General features: G+C 41.9%; 1 protein-coding gene across 3 annotated transcripts in view; it reads right to left on the bottom strand.

Moving 5' to 3' along the window:
* Positions 1–14,875, bottom strand: part of PCP4L1 (Purkinje cell protein 4 like 1) — a 58,050-nt gene that overhangs the window by 10,629 nt on the left and 32,546 nt on the right. For 2 of the 3 annotated variants that reach the window (XM_068106393.2, XM_078777011.1), the window contains exon 3: positions 4,753–4,916. In XM_068106393.2, the coding sequence (XP_067962494.2) occupies positions 4,753–4,916 (164 nt within the window). Of the gene's footprint in view, positions 1–4,659; positions 4,917–14,875 lie in introns of those variants that run through there. The other variant, XM_078776972.1, reaches the window with a different exon arrangement.

Raw genomic sequence — 14,875 nt, 5'->3', positions numbered from 1 at the left:
GACATTAAGATATTAGACACACGGCTTACGTTAATCACAGAGCTCCATCGTGTGCCGCATAGGGAGGCAAGACTGAGCCCAAACCGTCATGAAGGTCTCACATGGGTGGGGCTAAAGCAGTGATGTGCCAATCAACAGGCGAAGATGCACCAAGAGGCCATTTTGATCCAGTATTTGGCCCCGCCCCCTCTAAGGGATTATAAAAGAGCCGGATTATAAAAGAGCCGGATGGTAGATACTCGGCATGCTGGTTTTTGGCTTTGAACGAGATACTGGTGCTCGTCCTGTCTGCTGCTGCTGACTCGTGGTGCTTCACGGGGAGAATTGACATGGAGGAGCGGTCGCTGCGAAAGCGGGTTGGAGCTGGGGCTGATCTTTGAGCGAGCGGGGCAGGCACCATGGAGAGCTCGTCGACAGAGCCAGACCAAGCCTTGCTTACACATATCTTTTGGTTCTCACCCAGTAGGTTATTTATCTCATGCATTCTTTTCTCAGCTATTTTTATTCCATTGTTTTTCCTTGAACGCAGAGTCAACATCAATAAAGAGGACATCAACAATTGGCGTCGTTGCCACGGCGCGACTCCTCCTGGGTGGCAACCGCTGATAACGCACCTTCGCAGTTTCTCTTAAACCGCCCCCATTTCACGTACCCCACCTCACCCACCTTAGACACCCCAGGTATTTCTCCTCTCGACCCCTACCTTTTAGCGTTTGGTTCGCGGAAGCACGACTGCTGCTGCACGGTGAGCAAGAGGCCATGGCCCTCGTTATTTTTCTCCTCTTCCTGCTCTATCTCCCTCTGCAGATGGTTTGATTGGGTACCCATGTTATCTCAACCGGTAGGTAAGGCATAGCTTTAGTTCTGCTCTTGTCCTGATCGCACATTAGGTTAGACTGGGAGGGTATAATTCCCCAATTGATTGGCTTGTTGAAGTCGGGCATGTACCAGGGGTTGCTCGGCTGCCCTAATTAGGATATAATTAAGATAAGATTGGTGCATAGCTGAGGGCACGCCCATCCCCTACCCCCACACCCGATTTGAAAGCCATGTGATGCAGGTAAATGGTGATCAGACGGTCAAAAAATGGTGGTCTCAGATCCCTGAGACCACGTGCTAGAACAATTGCCTCTCGCGTCGTTGCCGCGGCGCCATGGCAGCAATCCACCATGGTACGAAGTTATTATTGATCGGTGGCCTCAGATACAGTAAGTTTGAGGGGAGCCAAGGATCCTGCTCGTAGTAGACCTGAAATCCGTGGATGTAACACTCTATTCAATCGCATTCTTTCCTCCAGATCCTCAAGACAGCTGTTCGCCATCATCTCAAGGTCATCCTCCATCCAAAATCATGGTATTTTATTCACCTGTTAAACCTCCCCACCTTTCCAAAAATTTTGCTTCTCGATCCATCTTCTCCACTCTTTGCGTTCTCTCTTACCCCAAGTTGTTGCCTGCATCCCTTATTCCTCGTCTTCATCTACTTTCTCCCTCCGCCCAGCTGTCGGTGTTTCCCCTTTCTCTTGCTGAACTCCCTTTGCTATGTTGTGTCCTGATGTATTCTGTGTGCTAGCTCTTCCACGAGCCGAGACCATGTATAAAAAATAGGGCCGTGAGTCCTGAAGCTCACCTGGATCAGGAGCAACAGTCACTCAAATCCACGCATAGACCCCCTCAGACCCACATATTTTTTATGCCGTAAACAAACGTTGGTACATCATGGGTGATGAGGTTGTAGTCAAGTTTCGTCGAAATTGGTGTGTAGTTTCAGAGAAGAGAAAAATTTGGATTCAGACCGGGTCACTCTAATCTGGGCATGCGGCTTCTGCTGTCTCAACAATGGATGTAGGTCCAAACACCAACCATGAAGGCAGAGCCGTCTCCCTTGACATATCTCGTTCCTTCGATACAGTCTGGCACTCCGATCTGCTCACCAAACTCTCCTCTCCGGCCGCAGTAAATGTGTGGCCCTGAATGGAATTCTGTCATCTCCTCTTCCTGTCCAGGCTGGAGTTCCTCAAGGCAGTGTGCTCTGGGCCCTGTGCTTTTTCTGGTCTTCATTAATGATCTCTCCGACTCTCTGGAAAATCCTCTCTATCTCTTTTCTGATGATTCCACTCTCTGCCGCTCCATTCCTCATCCCTCAGATCAGCAGGCAGCAGCCTCTTCACTCTCTGCAGACCTGGACAAAATCACAGACTGGGCAAACAAGTGGAACATGTCTTTCAATCCTGACAAATCTCACACTCTAACGATGTCTCTCCAAAAAGACCGTCTGGACAACCCTCCCATCTACTTTCTCAACAATCCTCTCCACAAAGTTCTGTCGCTCAAGCTTTTGGGTCCCACTATCTGCCATGATCTTTCCTGAGAAAACCACATTTCCAAGCTGGCCTCCAAAGCCAGTCGCCGACTGGACATCCTTCGTCGTGCGAAGTCCTTCCTTGGCACACCTGAGGTCCTCACCACATACAAGGCTTTCATCTGCAGCTCAATGGAATACTGTTCTCCCCTCTAGGGCCGGTGCTCTTACCTCGCACCTAGCTCATCTTCACGCTATTGAAACCAAAGCTTTCAGAATCATTGGAATCTCCCGCGATGAAGCTGATTCTGAGGGCCTTTCACTCACTCACCGCAAGCAGGTTGGTGGTCTTTCTGTCTTCTACCGACTCCTCTCCGGCCTAGCTCCCCTGCTCTCTCTGTGCTCTACAAACACAACAACAGACATTTTAAGGCCATTTTCCATGCGAGAGTGGGGGTTAGCCTCTCAGGATGAAATAGGGCTCTGTCCCCCAAATATTCCTACAGGTCGCATAAGATCTGCCAGCAACCCTCTTCTGGTGAAACTGCCAAAATCTTGGCTCTCTGCTCACCTTCACTCTTTCATTCCTCTTTTCTCCTGCCTCTGGAACAAACTCCCTCACTCTCTTCAATCCCACTCCTCCCTCCAGGTCTTTAAAACAGCTGTTCACCACCATCTCTTATCTTCCCCCATCCAAAACCTTGATCTTTTCTACCCCCGTTAATACACCCCAAATCCACCTCTTTAAATCTCTGACTTCATTCCTGAAATTCCTTGTAGTGTCCATTTGCTTTATACCGTGTATCCCTCATCCGCCCCACCCCCAAGCCCTATTCCTTCCACAGATCTACCGACGTCCCTGTTCCCTACTGTTGTTGTGCTTGTGTGCTTCCCTCTCTCTCCCCCTCTTGTCTCCCGCTCCCTTTGTTATGTTTTATGTGTCCATTTATGTTTTTGTGTTTAATGTGCTAGCTCTTACACGAGCCTCGACTTTGTATACAAAAAAAAAACTTTTGGGGTCAAACTTTGGTCTCTTCAATCCCACTCCTCCCTCAAGGTCTTTAAAACAGGCTTTCACCACCATCTCTTATCTTCCCCCATCCAAAACCTTGATCTTTTCTACCCCCGTTAATACACCCCAAATCCGCCTCTTTAAATCCCCAACTTCTTTCCTGAAATTCCTCGTAGTGTTCATTTGCTTTATACCATGTACCCCTCCCTCCTCCCCTCCCCCCCCCCATCTCTCCTTCCCCAACCCTCCCCCTTGCACAGATCTACGGACGTCCCGGTTCGCTACTGTTGTTGTGCTTGTGTATTTCCCTCTCTCACCCCAACCCCCCTCATGTCTCCCCCTCCCTCTATTGCATGTTTTATGTGTCTGTGCATGTTTTCATGTTCAATGTGTTGGCTCTTACACGAGCCTCGATTCTGTCTTCAAAAAAAAAAAAACTTCCCGCAAACCTCCTGAACCCCTGATTTGTTTTTTAATGCCGTGAAAAACTTTAGTACATCACAGGAGATGAAAGTTGTGGTGAAATTTCATCAAAATCATGTGTGTAGTTTCGTAGAAAGGCAAATACCTATATTTGTGGGGGTGGGGGGAATCAATTCCCCCCCGCCCCCGCTCTCCGTTACCCCCCTTAATGAGCGCAGATTTTGATGCGATCAATACACTTTCATTAGGCATCAGGTATGAAGCTTGTGGCCAAGTTTCATCAAAATCGTGTTTGGTTCAAGTGATATAACGACTGAAGTGTTTACAGACTCACTCACTCACTCACTCACTGACTGACTTACTCACTCACTCACTCACTGACTCACTCCCTCACTTACTGACTCACTCACTTACTGACTTATTCACTCACTCACTGACTTGCTCATGGACTCACTCACTCACTCACTCAATCACTCACTCACTCACTCACTCACTCAATCACACTCACTCACTCACTCACTCAATCACTCACTGACGGACTCACTCACTGACTCACTCACTGACTCACTGACTCACTCAATCACTCACTGACGGACTCACTCACCGACGGACACTGCTCGATCACCTAAGCTCACCGGACTAAAAACCAGCAGACAGTCTAGTGCTGGAGACACATCGTCACTGAGAGGCCACTAGTACGAGGAGTACCCCAATGGTCATCCCTCAAGCTAACAAGAAACTTGAAGTAACCTGCAGTGTATTGATGACGTTATAAAAAGAGGAAACCATGGTTCAAATTTCAAATTGTATAACCCCCGCACAGTCTCTTAGATATGAACAAACTCTGCTCCGGTTATACGGAAATGTGAATTCCTCGAGAACTCGAGCACCGAGGGAGGAACAAAAGTGGTGTGACTTGGAAACTCCAAGTGGTGATATACACTTGTGGAGTGTGTTCATCAGATGTTGGAGTGGTGTGTAAATGGATGCATATGTGGGAGGATATGGTGTCGCACTCATTGCTGGTCCTTCTTCTTGTGACCACGTCGAAAGCGGGACTGGATGGCCAGGGCGGCCTTCTGCGTCTCCGGGGCCGTCAGGTCGATGTCCACTTCCTCAGCGGGGTTTTCGGTGTCTGCACGTGTCTGCGGGCAGATCGCTCCTCCGGCCATTTGTCCACCTAGCAGGAACGGCAGTTGGAACCGGGCACAGTTCACACGACCCTGAGACAGTGTATTCAGGTGTACATATTCACACGGTTTTATCTTTTCATTCATTTATTGATTTACAAATACCAGATGACGAAGGAATGTGTCGATGGATTAATAAATGCCAGAGAGGGACAGGAAGCTGCGAGTATAAGTGGTGCATGGCTAGATGAGACCAAGACGAGACAACCGAACCATTTGCACAATGACGAGGTCGACAAATCCGGAATTTGAACTCCCAATAATATTGACTTATTGGCTTTGGTCTTGACATATTGCCTTATTCACTTTAGTCTTGACATAATGGCTTATTGGCTTTAGTGTTGACATATTGGTTTATTGGCTTTAATCTTGACATATTGGCTTATTGGCTTTAATCTTGACGTATTGACCTATTGACTTTAGTGTTGACATATTGGTTTATTGGCTTTAATCTTGACATATTGGCTTATTGGCTTTAATCTTGACGTATTGACCTATTGACTTTAGTCTTGACATATTGGCTTATTGGCTTTCATCTTGACATATTGGCTTTAATCTTGACATATTGGCTTATTGGCTTTAGTCTTGACATATTGGCTTTAATCTTGACATATTGACTTATTGGCTTATTGGCTTTAATCTTGACATATTGGCTTATTGGCTTTAGTCTTGACATATTAGCTTATTAGCTTTAGTCTTGACTTATTGGCTTTAGTGTTGACTTATTGGCTTTCGTCTTGACATATAGGCTTATTGGCTTTAGTCTTGATATATTGACTTATTGGGTTTAGTCTTGACATATTGGCTTTTGTCTTGACTTATTGACTTTTGGCTTTAATCTTGACATATTGGTGTATTGGCTTTAATCTTGACATATTGACTTTTTGGCTTTAATCTTGACATATTGGCTTTAGTCTTGACATATTGGCTTATTAGCTTTAGTCTTGGGTTTCGTCTTGACTTATTGGCTTTAGTCTTTACTTATTGGCTTTAGTCTTGACTTATTGGCTTTAGACTTGACATAGTGGCTTATTGGCTTTAGTCTTGACATGTTGACTTATTGACTTTAGTCTTAACATATTGGCTTATTGGCTTTAGTCTTGACATATTGGCTCATTGGCTTTCATCTTGACACATTGGCTTATTGGCTTTAGTCTTGACATATTGGCTTATTGGCTTTAGTCTTGACATATTGGCGTATTGGCTTTAGTCTTGACATATTGGCTTTAGTCTTGACATATTGGCTTTAGTCTTAACATATAGGCTTATTGGATTTAGTCTTGACTTATTGGTCTTGACCTATTGGCTTATTGGCTTTCGTCTTGACATATTGGCTTTAGTCTTGACATATTGGCTTATTGGCTTTAGTCTTGACATGTTGGCTTTAGTCTTGACATATTGGCTTTAGTTTTGACATATTGGCTTATCGGCTTTAGTCTTGACATATTGGCTTTTTGGCTTTAGTCTTGACATATTGGCTTAAGTCTTGACACATTGGCATATTGGCTTTACTCTTGACATGTTGGCTTATTGGCCTTTGTCTTGACATATTGGCTTTAGTCTTGACTTATTGGCTTTAGTCTTGACACATTGGCTTATTGGCTTTAGTCTTGACATATTGGCTTAAGTCTTGACACATTGGCATATTGGCTTTACTCTTGACATGTTGGCTTATTAGCTTTAATCTTGACATATTGGCTTATTGGCTTTAGTCTTGACATACTGGCTTGTCGGCTTTAATCTTGACATATTGGATTATTGGCTTATTGGCTTTAATCTTGACATATTGGCTTATTGGCTTTAGTCTTGACATATTAGCTTATTAGCTTTAGTCTTGACTTATTGGCTTTAGTGTTGACTTATTGGCTTTAGTCTTGACATATAGGCTTATTGGCTTTAGTCTTGACATATTGGCTTTAGTCTTGACATATTGGCTTTCGTCTTGACATATTGGCTTTCGTCTTGACATACTGGCTTTAGTCTTGACATATTGGCTTTGGTCTTGACATATTGGCTTTAGTCTTGACATATTGGCTTTAGTTTTGACATATTAGCTTATAGGCTTTAATCTTGACGTATTGGCTTATTGGCTTTAGTCTTGACATAGCTTATTAGCTTTAGTCTTGACTTATTGGCTTTAGTGTTGACTTATTGGCTTTAGTCTTGACATATAGGCTTATTGGCTTTAGTCTTGATATATTGGCTTTAGTCTTGACATATTGGCTTTAGTCTTGACATATTGGCTTTTGTCTTGACATATTGGCTTTAGTCTTGACATATTGGCTTTAGTCTTGACATATTGGCTTTAGTCTTGACATATTGGCTTTAGTTTTGACATATTAGCTTCTAGGCTTTAATCCTGACGTATTGGCTTTTTGCCTTTAGTCTTGACATATTGGCTTATTGGCTTTCATCTTGACATATTGGCTTTTAATCTTGACATATTGGCTTATTGGCTTTAGTCTTGACATATTGGCTTGTTGTCTTTAATCTTGACATATTGGCTTATTGGCTTATTGGCTTTAATCTTGACATATTGGCTTATTGGCTTTAGTCTTGACATATTAGCTTATTAGCTTTAGTCTTGACTTATTGGCTTTAGTGTTGACTTTTTGGCTTTCGTCTTGACATATAGGCTTATTGGCTTTAGTCTTGATATATTGACTTATTGGGTTTAGTCTTGACATATTGGCTTTTGTCTTGACTTATTGACTTTTGGCTTTAATCTTGACATATTGGTGTATTGGCTTTAATCTTGACATATTGACTTTTTGGCTTTAATCTTGACATATTGGCTTTAGTCTTGACATATTGGCTTATTAGCTTTAGTCTTGGGTTTCGTCTTGACTTATTGGCTTTAGTCTTTACTTATTGGCTTTAGTCTTGACTTATTGGCTTTAGACTTGACATAGTGGCTTATTGGCTTTAGTCTTGACATGTTGACTTATTGACTTTAGTCTTAACATATTGGCTTATTGGCTTTAGTCTTGACATATTGGCTCATTGGCTTTCATCTTGACACATTGGCTTATTGGCTTTAGTCTTGACATATTGGCTTATTGGCTTTAGTCTTGACATATTGGCGTATTGGCTTTAGTCTTGACATATTGGCTTTAGTCTTGACATATTGGCTTTAGTCTTAACATATAGGCTTATTGGATTTAGTCTTGACTTATTGGTCTTGACCTATTGGCTTATTGGCTTTCGTCTTGACATATTGGCTTTAGTCTTGACATATTGGCTTATTGGCTTTAGTCTTGACATGTTGGCTTTAGTCTTGACATATTGGCTTTAGTTTTGACATATTGGCTTATCGGCTTTAGTCTTGACATATTGGCTTTTTGGCTTTAGTCTTGACATATTGGCTTAAGTCTTGACACATTGGCATATTGGCTTTACTCTTGACATGTTGGCTTATTGGCCTTTGTCTTGACATATTGGCTTTAGTCTTGACTTATTGGCTTTAGTCTTGACACATTGGCTTATTGGCTTTAGTCTTGACATATTGGCTTAAGTCTTGACACATTGGCATATTGGCTTTACTCTTGACATGTTGGCTTATTAGCTTTAATCTTGACATATTGGCTTATTGGCTTTAGTCTTGACATATTGGCTTGTCGGCTTTAATCTTGACATATTGGATTATTGGCTTATTGGCTTTAATCTTGACATATTGGCTTATTGGCTTTAGTCTTGACATATTAGCTTATTAGCTTTAGTCTTGACTTATTGGCTTTAGTGTTGACTTATTGGCTTTAGTCTTGACATATAGGCTTATTGGCTTTAGTCTTGACATATTGGCTTTAGTCTTGACATATTGGCTTTCGTCTTGACATATTGGCTTTCGTCTTGACATACTGGCTTTAGTCTTGACATATTGGCTTTGGTCTTGACATATTGGCTTTAGTCTTGACATATTGGCTTTAGTTTTGACATATTAGCTTATAGGCTTTAATCTTGACGTATTGGCTTATTGGCTTTAGTCTTGACATAGCTTATTAGCTTTAGTCTTGACTTATTGGCTTTAGTGTTGACTTATTGGCTTTAGTCTTGACATATAGGCTTATTGGCTTTAGTCTTGATATATTGGCTTTAGTCTTGACATATTGGCTTTAGTCTTGACATATTGGCTTTTGTCTTGACATATTGGCTTTAGTCTTGACATATTGGCTTTAGTCTTGACATATTGGCTTTAGTCTTGACATATTGGCTTTAGTTTTGACATATTAGCTTCTAGGCTTTAATCCTGACGTATTGGCTTTTTGCCTTTAGTCTTGACATATTGGCTTATTGGCTTTCATCTTGACATATTGGCTTTTAATCTTGACATATTGGCTTATTGGCTTTAGTCTTGACATATTGGCTTGTTGTCTTTAATCTTGACATATTGGCTTATTGGCTTATTGGCTTTAATCTTGACATATTGGCTTATTGGCTTTAGTCTTGACATATTAGCTTATTAGCTTTAGTCTTGACTTATTGGCTTTAGTGTTGACTTTTTGGCTTTCGTCTTGACATATAGGCTTATTGGCTTTAGTCTTGATATATTGACTTATTGGGTTTAGTCTTGACATATTGGCTTTTGTCTTGACTTATTGGCTTTAGTCTTGACTTATTGGCTTATTGGCTTTCGACTTCACTTATTGGCGTATTGGCTTTAGTCTTGACATATTGGCTTTAGTCTTGACATATTGGATTATTGGCTTTAGTCTTGACATGTTGGCTTTAGTCTTGACATATTGACTGTTGGCTTTAATCTTTACATATTGGTGTATTGGCTTTAATCTTGACATATTGACTTTTTGGCTTTAATCTTGACATATTGGCTTATTGGCTTTAATCTTGACATATTGGCTTTCGTCTTGATATATTGGATTATTGGCTTTAATCTTGACATATTGGCGTATTGGCTTTAGTCTGGACATATTGGCTTATTGGCGTTAGTCTTGACCTATTGGCTTTAGTGTTGACATATTGGCTTATTGGCTTTAGTCTTGACATATTGGCTTATTGGCTTTAGTCTTGACATATTGGTGTGTTGATTTTAGTTTTGACATATTAGCTTATTGGCTTTAATCTTGACATATTGGCTTATTGGCTTTAGTCTTGACATATTAGCTTCTTGGCTTTAATCTTGACATATTGGCTTATTGGCTTTAATCTTGACATATTGGCTGATTGGCTTCAGTCCAGACATATTGGCTTATTGGCTATAGTCTTGACATATTGGCTTTAGTCTTGATATATTGGCTTATTGGCTTTAATCTTGACATGTTGGCTTTCGTCTTGATATATTGGATTATAGGCTTTGATCTTGACATATTGGCTGATTGGCTTTAGTCTTGACATATTGGCTTATTGGCTTTAGTCTTGACATATTGGCTTTAGTCTGGACATATTGACTTTAGTCTGGACATATTGGCTTTAGTCTGGACCTATTGGCTTATTGGCTTTAGTCTTGACATATTGCCTTTTTGGCTTAAGTGTTGACATATTGGCTTATTGGCTTTAGTCTTGACATATTGGCTTATTGGCTTTAGTCTTGACATATTGGCTTATTGGCTTTAGTCTTGACATATTGGCTTATTGGCTTTAGTCTTGACATATTGGTGTATTGACTTGAGTCTTGACATATTGGCTTATTGGCTTTAATCTTGACATATTGGCTTTAGTCTTGACATATTGGCTTTAGTTTTGACATATTAGCTTATTGGCCTTAATCTTGACGTGTTGGCTTATTGGCTTTGGTCTTGACATATTGACTTATTGGCTTTAGTCTTGACATATTGGCTTATTGGCTTTAATTTTGATATATTGGCTTATTGGCTTTGGTCTTGACATATTGACTTATTGGCTTTAGTCTTGACATATTGGCGTATTGGCTTTAAGAAAGATATTCACCATCTACTTTCTGAACTTTGTGTGTGTGTGTGTGTGTGTGTGTGTGTGTGTGTGTGTGTGTGTGTGTGTGTGTGTGTATGTATGTATGTATGTATGTATGTATATATATATATATATATGTATAGCTGTTGGGGGGGGGGGGGGTGGACACTTATCCACCAAGATATTCTCGTTTTGTATTTTTAATTAATTTCTGAAATTTGTGGAGTTCGTTTTTCACTTGGAAGTTGTGGGTTATGTATAAATAATGGTGGAAAAAGTCTGATTTAATGCAATTTAATTCCAGGCAATAAGGTAACAAAAGACGAAAATTTTGAAAGTGGATGTAGACTTTTGTAGGCACTGTACAGCACAACAAACTTGGTGGATCAGTTGATTAGGGGACAAGAAGAAGTCGATTCGATTTTGGTTTAAGTCTGAATCCAGATCTGGCCTATCAGTGGTATACCAAATGTAAACTGTTCACCCTGGCGGACGTATGCGCTCCACCATGTACTGTTCTCGTTAATCGTGTGTTCAGTGCAAGAGGGTTTGTATCTTGTGAGGTCTTTGGGTTTTTAGTATGTGCTACGTAACTATTTGAATCTTTTATCTACTCAAGCTTTAGTTTGCTTGTGGCACAACTTGTTGACCCTCAATTATGTTTACTATTTTGAGGCAGTAAAGGGACCCTAGATTGAGTCATTAACTATGAGCACTTGCTTTCCGGCCTGGTTCACATTCTACCCACAACCACAACCACAGCAGTTCTTCCGGTTTCATAATCTCTCTTTAAATTATTTTAGGAAGCTTGTTATTGAAACCTACCAGCGAATAAACCCCACTTATTGAAGATCCTTATGGCATTTCCCATCACTCCTTTGCTATTCACTGGCTCTTTAATTCGGCTGAGACTGAGCGAAGTGAGGTGGACGCCGTTTATTCCTGACACCTGAAACAACCTGCAACCTACGAGCCGCCTCTGGAGGCCATTTCCTCCCTGCAGAGCAGTGGTTGGCCTTTTTCGGGCACCATGGTCCCCTTTTTGAAGCAATATTTTATGGCCGGATGCCCATCCTGTCGCCAACCCTGTTATTCACCTCTTGCAACACACAGGGAATTACCAGCAAGCTCGTACTCAATTTGCCGACCTCAGAAGGATGACAGGCTGAGTCAACCCGCCTGGTGTTAATTTAGCGATCGACCGGGATTCGAACCCAGGATCCTGGGATCCCAAGCTGGCACCCTAACCGCTAAGCCAACACCAGGCTAACCTGCAATCCACGCCTACATAAAATATTCAACATCCCGCATTTTCCATCGAATCATCATGTAACTTTGTTTAAAAATCTCCATGTGTAGGCACTCCAATGTTGAAAGTCTTTTGTCAAAAACGAATTAAAAAGGTGAAAAAGTGAAACCCTTGTCCGACGCTCCACAACGTGTTCATGGATGCTTGCGAGTTATAATAAATAACACATGCCCTGTAGTCTAAGAACGGCTTAGCCGGGCTTGTTTGATACTTTCGTTGAAGAGTATAGTATGAGCTGGGTGCAGTTACCAGTTAGCAAATGATGTAAGTATCATTTTTTTTGACTTCAGGCATGGACAGCCTGTTCGTGAATGACTTGGGTAAAAAAACGGCGAATGGCAAACGATGAACCAATAAATTCCACATTCCTGTGCCACCTTCAGCCAAATATCAGACATTGACAGCACGTTCTCTATATTTTCATTCCAAACAGCATCATTCATCATTCCAATCACAAATTGGTACGACAGTGTTAATATATCAAAATATAATGTTAAATCACGATTGTATTGAGATATCATCAAACCAGCGATCCGTTATCATCTGTTCACTTCCGGTTTCGGGAGCAAGGTCCGTGTCGATCACATTTCAAAATCATAATTGCATTGAGAAATTTCTGAAAACTCCTACCCACCTTACGACACCTGCTGGGACCCCAAAATATTCCACAGAAGGTTATTATATTTCCTTTTAGTGAAATATGCAACTGTAATGGTTACTGAATGCACCCCTACGTCATGTGACCAGACTTTCTGAAAACTGCTTTTTTAAATCCCCAAAATTCAGAATTAAATAATGTAGTGTGTCCTATGACCTCACACCCAAATCTCATGACCTGCTAAATGGGAAATAAATGCATTGTCATTTTCCAGTTGAGGCTCTGGGTGGATGGATGGACAGGACCCAAAATATAAATCCCCTGCTAGTGGAGTAGACAAACGTCTAATTGAATGTACGGTACATGTTAACATTGTGGAGTCTCAAGCCAGGTAGGGTTGCTTCCAAAGTAGACTTTTCCACTAAGCCAACATGAGGATAGCCGCTTGTAGTCTACTGCTTGTTTCCCTTCAGCATGTTCAGAATGATGGAGACTTGGGCATCCTCTGTTGATCCAATAAGTGTTTCCTTGGAAAATCAGAGCTACTCATAGTCTATAAGGTTTTTGTCTGGAGCTCAACGGAGTGCTGCTCTCTTTTACATGCTATTGTCTCAGCAGCTTATACTTGTAACCTCAATATCAGAAATCCAAAGCTCTCAACATTACTGGAAAGTCCCCAAATGAGGCTGAAGCACAAGACATGTTGTTCTCACATCATAAACAGGTCAGTGGCCTCCCTCTTTTTTAAGAGTCTCTCCTCTGATTTTTCTCCATCTACAATCAGGCCCTCTCCAAGATACGCAAGTTCTTTCAGTAAATCTGTCCTATGTTAACTCCCAAAATCCAGGCTCACTGCACTCCCCCAACTGCATTGTTCCTCTTTTCTCCCATCCGGTAAAACTGCCTTCCAGAGACTGATCAATGGCATTATTCCCTCTAACCGCTTCAAGTAGATCGTGCTCCACCACCTGGTCATGTTATGTAGTGTTGCTATCCATTCTGTCTTAATCAGAACCAACTATTGACAACTCGACATCAAATACGAGATCTCGTATTTGGAGATCTCGCGAGATCTCGGAGACGGTGGGAGGGATTTTCGAAGCTCCACACGGTCTCCACGTTTTTCGAAGTTAAGTCTGTTCACAATTGTATTTTGTCGAAACTGTATTTATCTTTCGGTGTGTGAAGTTATTGTGTGCAACTTTGGTTGTTTCTCGGTGTTTATCTTTCATAAATTGATCGTCTGTTTGCCGTGTCGTGTCTTGAGGCCTTGTACAGTGTGCACTGTACAACATTGAGGCTTTGTTTTTCTCTCAGCGGTCCGTCGTTTGTGATCCAATAACTTTCGTTCTCTGTATTCCCAGGCTTTTCACCCATAGCCTACTTCCTTGTGTAAATCTCAACTCAAAAAAAAAAAAAAAAAAAAAAAAAAAAAATTCCCTTCTCTGTTCTCATTCGTTTATTCATTCTTATTCGTTCGTTCGTTCTTTGACCACGTGTTTCTCCCCCATTTCCCCAGATAGTTTTCACTCATTAACCTTCAATGTTTACACTTTCCCCTCAAGTTATGTATTCCGTCATATTTTATAACACCTTTTTCTTCTTCTTCTTTAAAAGGCTGTTTTCGACTTGCTCACCAAATCAATTCATCCCCAAAAAAATATCCATCTCCTATAGTGCCTTTTTTCTACATTCCCTAAACTCTCCTGCACTCCATCCTCCATCCAGCGTCCTTAAACGTATTTTTAACTCGAAGGTCACAAGAAACCCATTTTGCAATAAATGTTCGTTTCCCATAAATCGTACACTTTCAAAAATCCAATCTCACCCCTCCCCTCCAAATCTTCCCCATAACCCCTCCCCTCCAAATCTTCCCCATCACCCCTCCCCTCCAAATCTTCCCCATCACCCATCCCTTTCAAATCTCCCCCCTTGCCCCCTCCCTCCTAAACTACCCCCTCACCCCTCCCCGCCAAGACGCCCCCTCGCCCCTCCCCTCCTAGACTCCCCCATATCCCATCCCTTTCAAATCCCTCCCCTTGTCCCTTCCCTCCCAAACTCCCCCCTCACCCCTCCCCTTCAAATCTCCCCACCCTCATTGCTTCTCAATTTCCCCCCTCTCACTCCCCCTCCTCAAAGCGTCCTCCCCGCTTCTTCCC

This window comes from Myxine glutinosa, chromosome 1, assembly GCF_964187855.1.
Source record: "Myxine glutinosa chromosome 1, kmMyxGlut1.1, whole genome shotgun sequence".
Taxonomy (NCBI): Eukaryota; Metazoa; Chordata; class Myxini; order Myxiniformes; family Myxinidae; genus Myxine; species Myxine glutinosa.
Note: the sequence above shows the minus strand (reverse complement) of the source record. Positions and strands in the feature narration are given on the sequence as shown.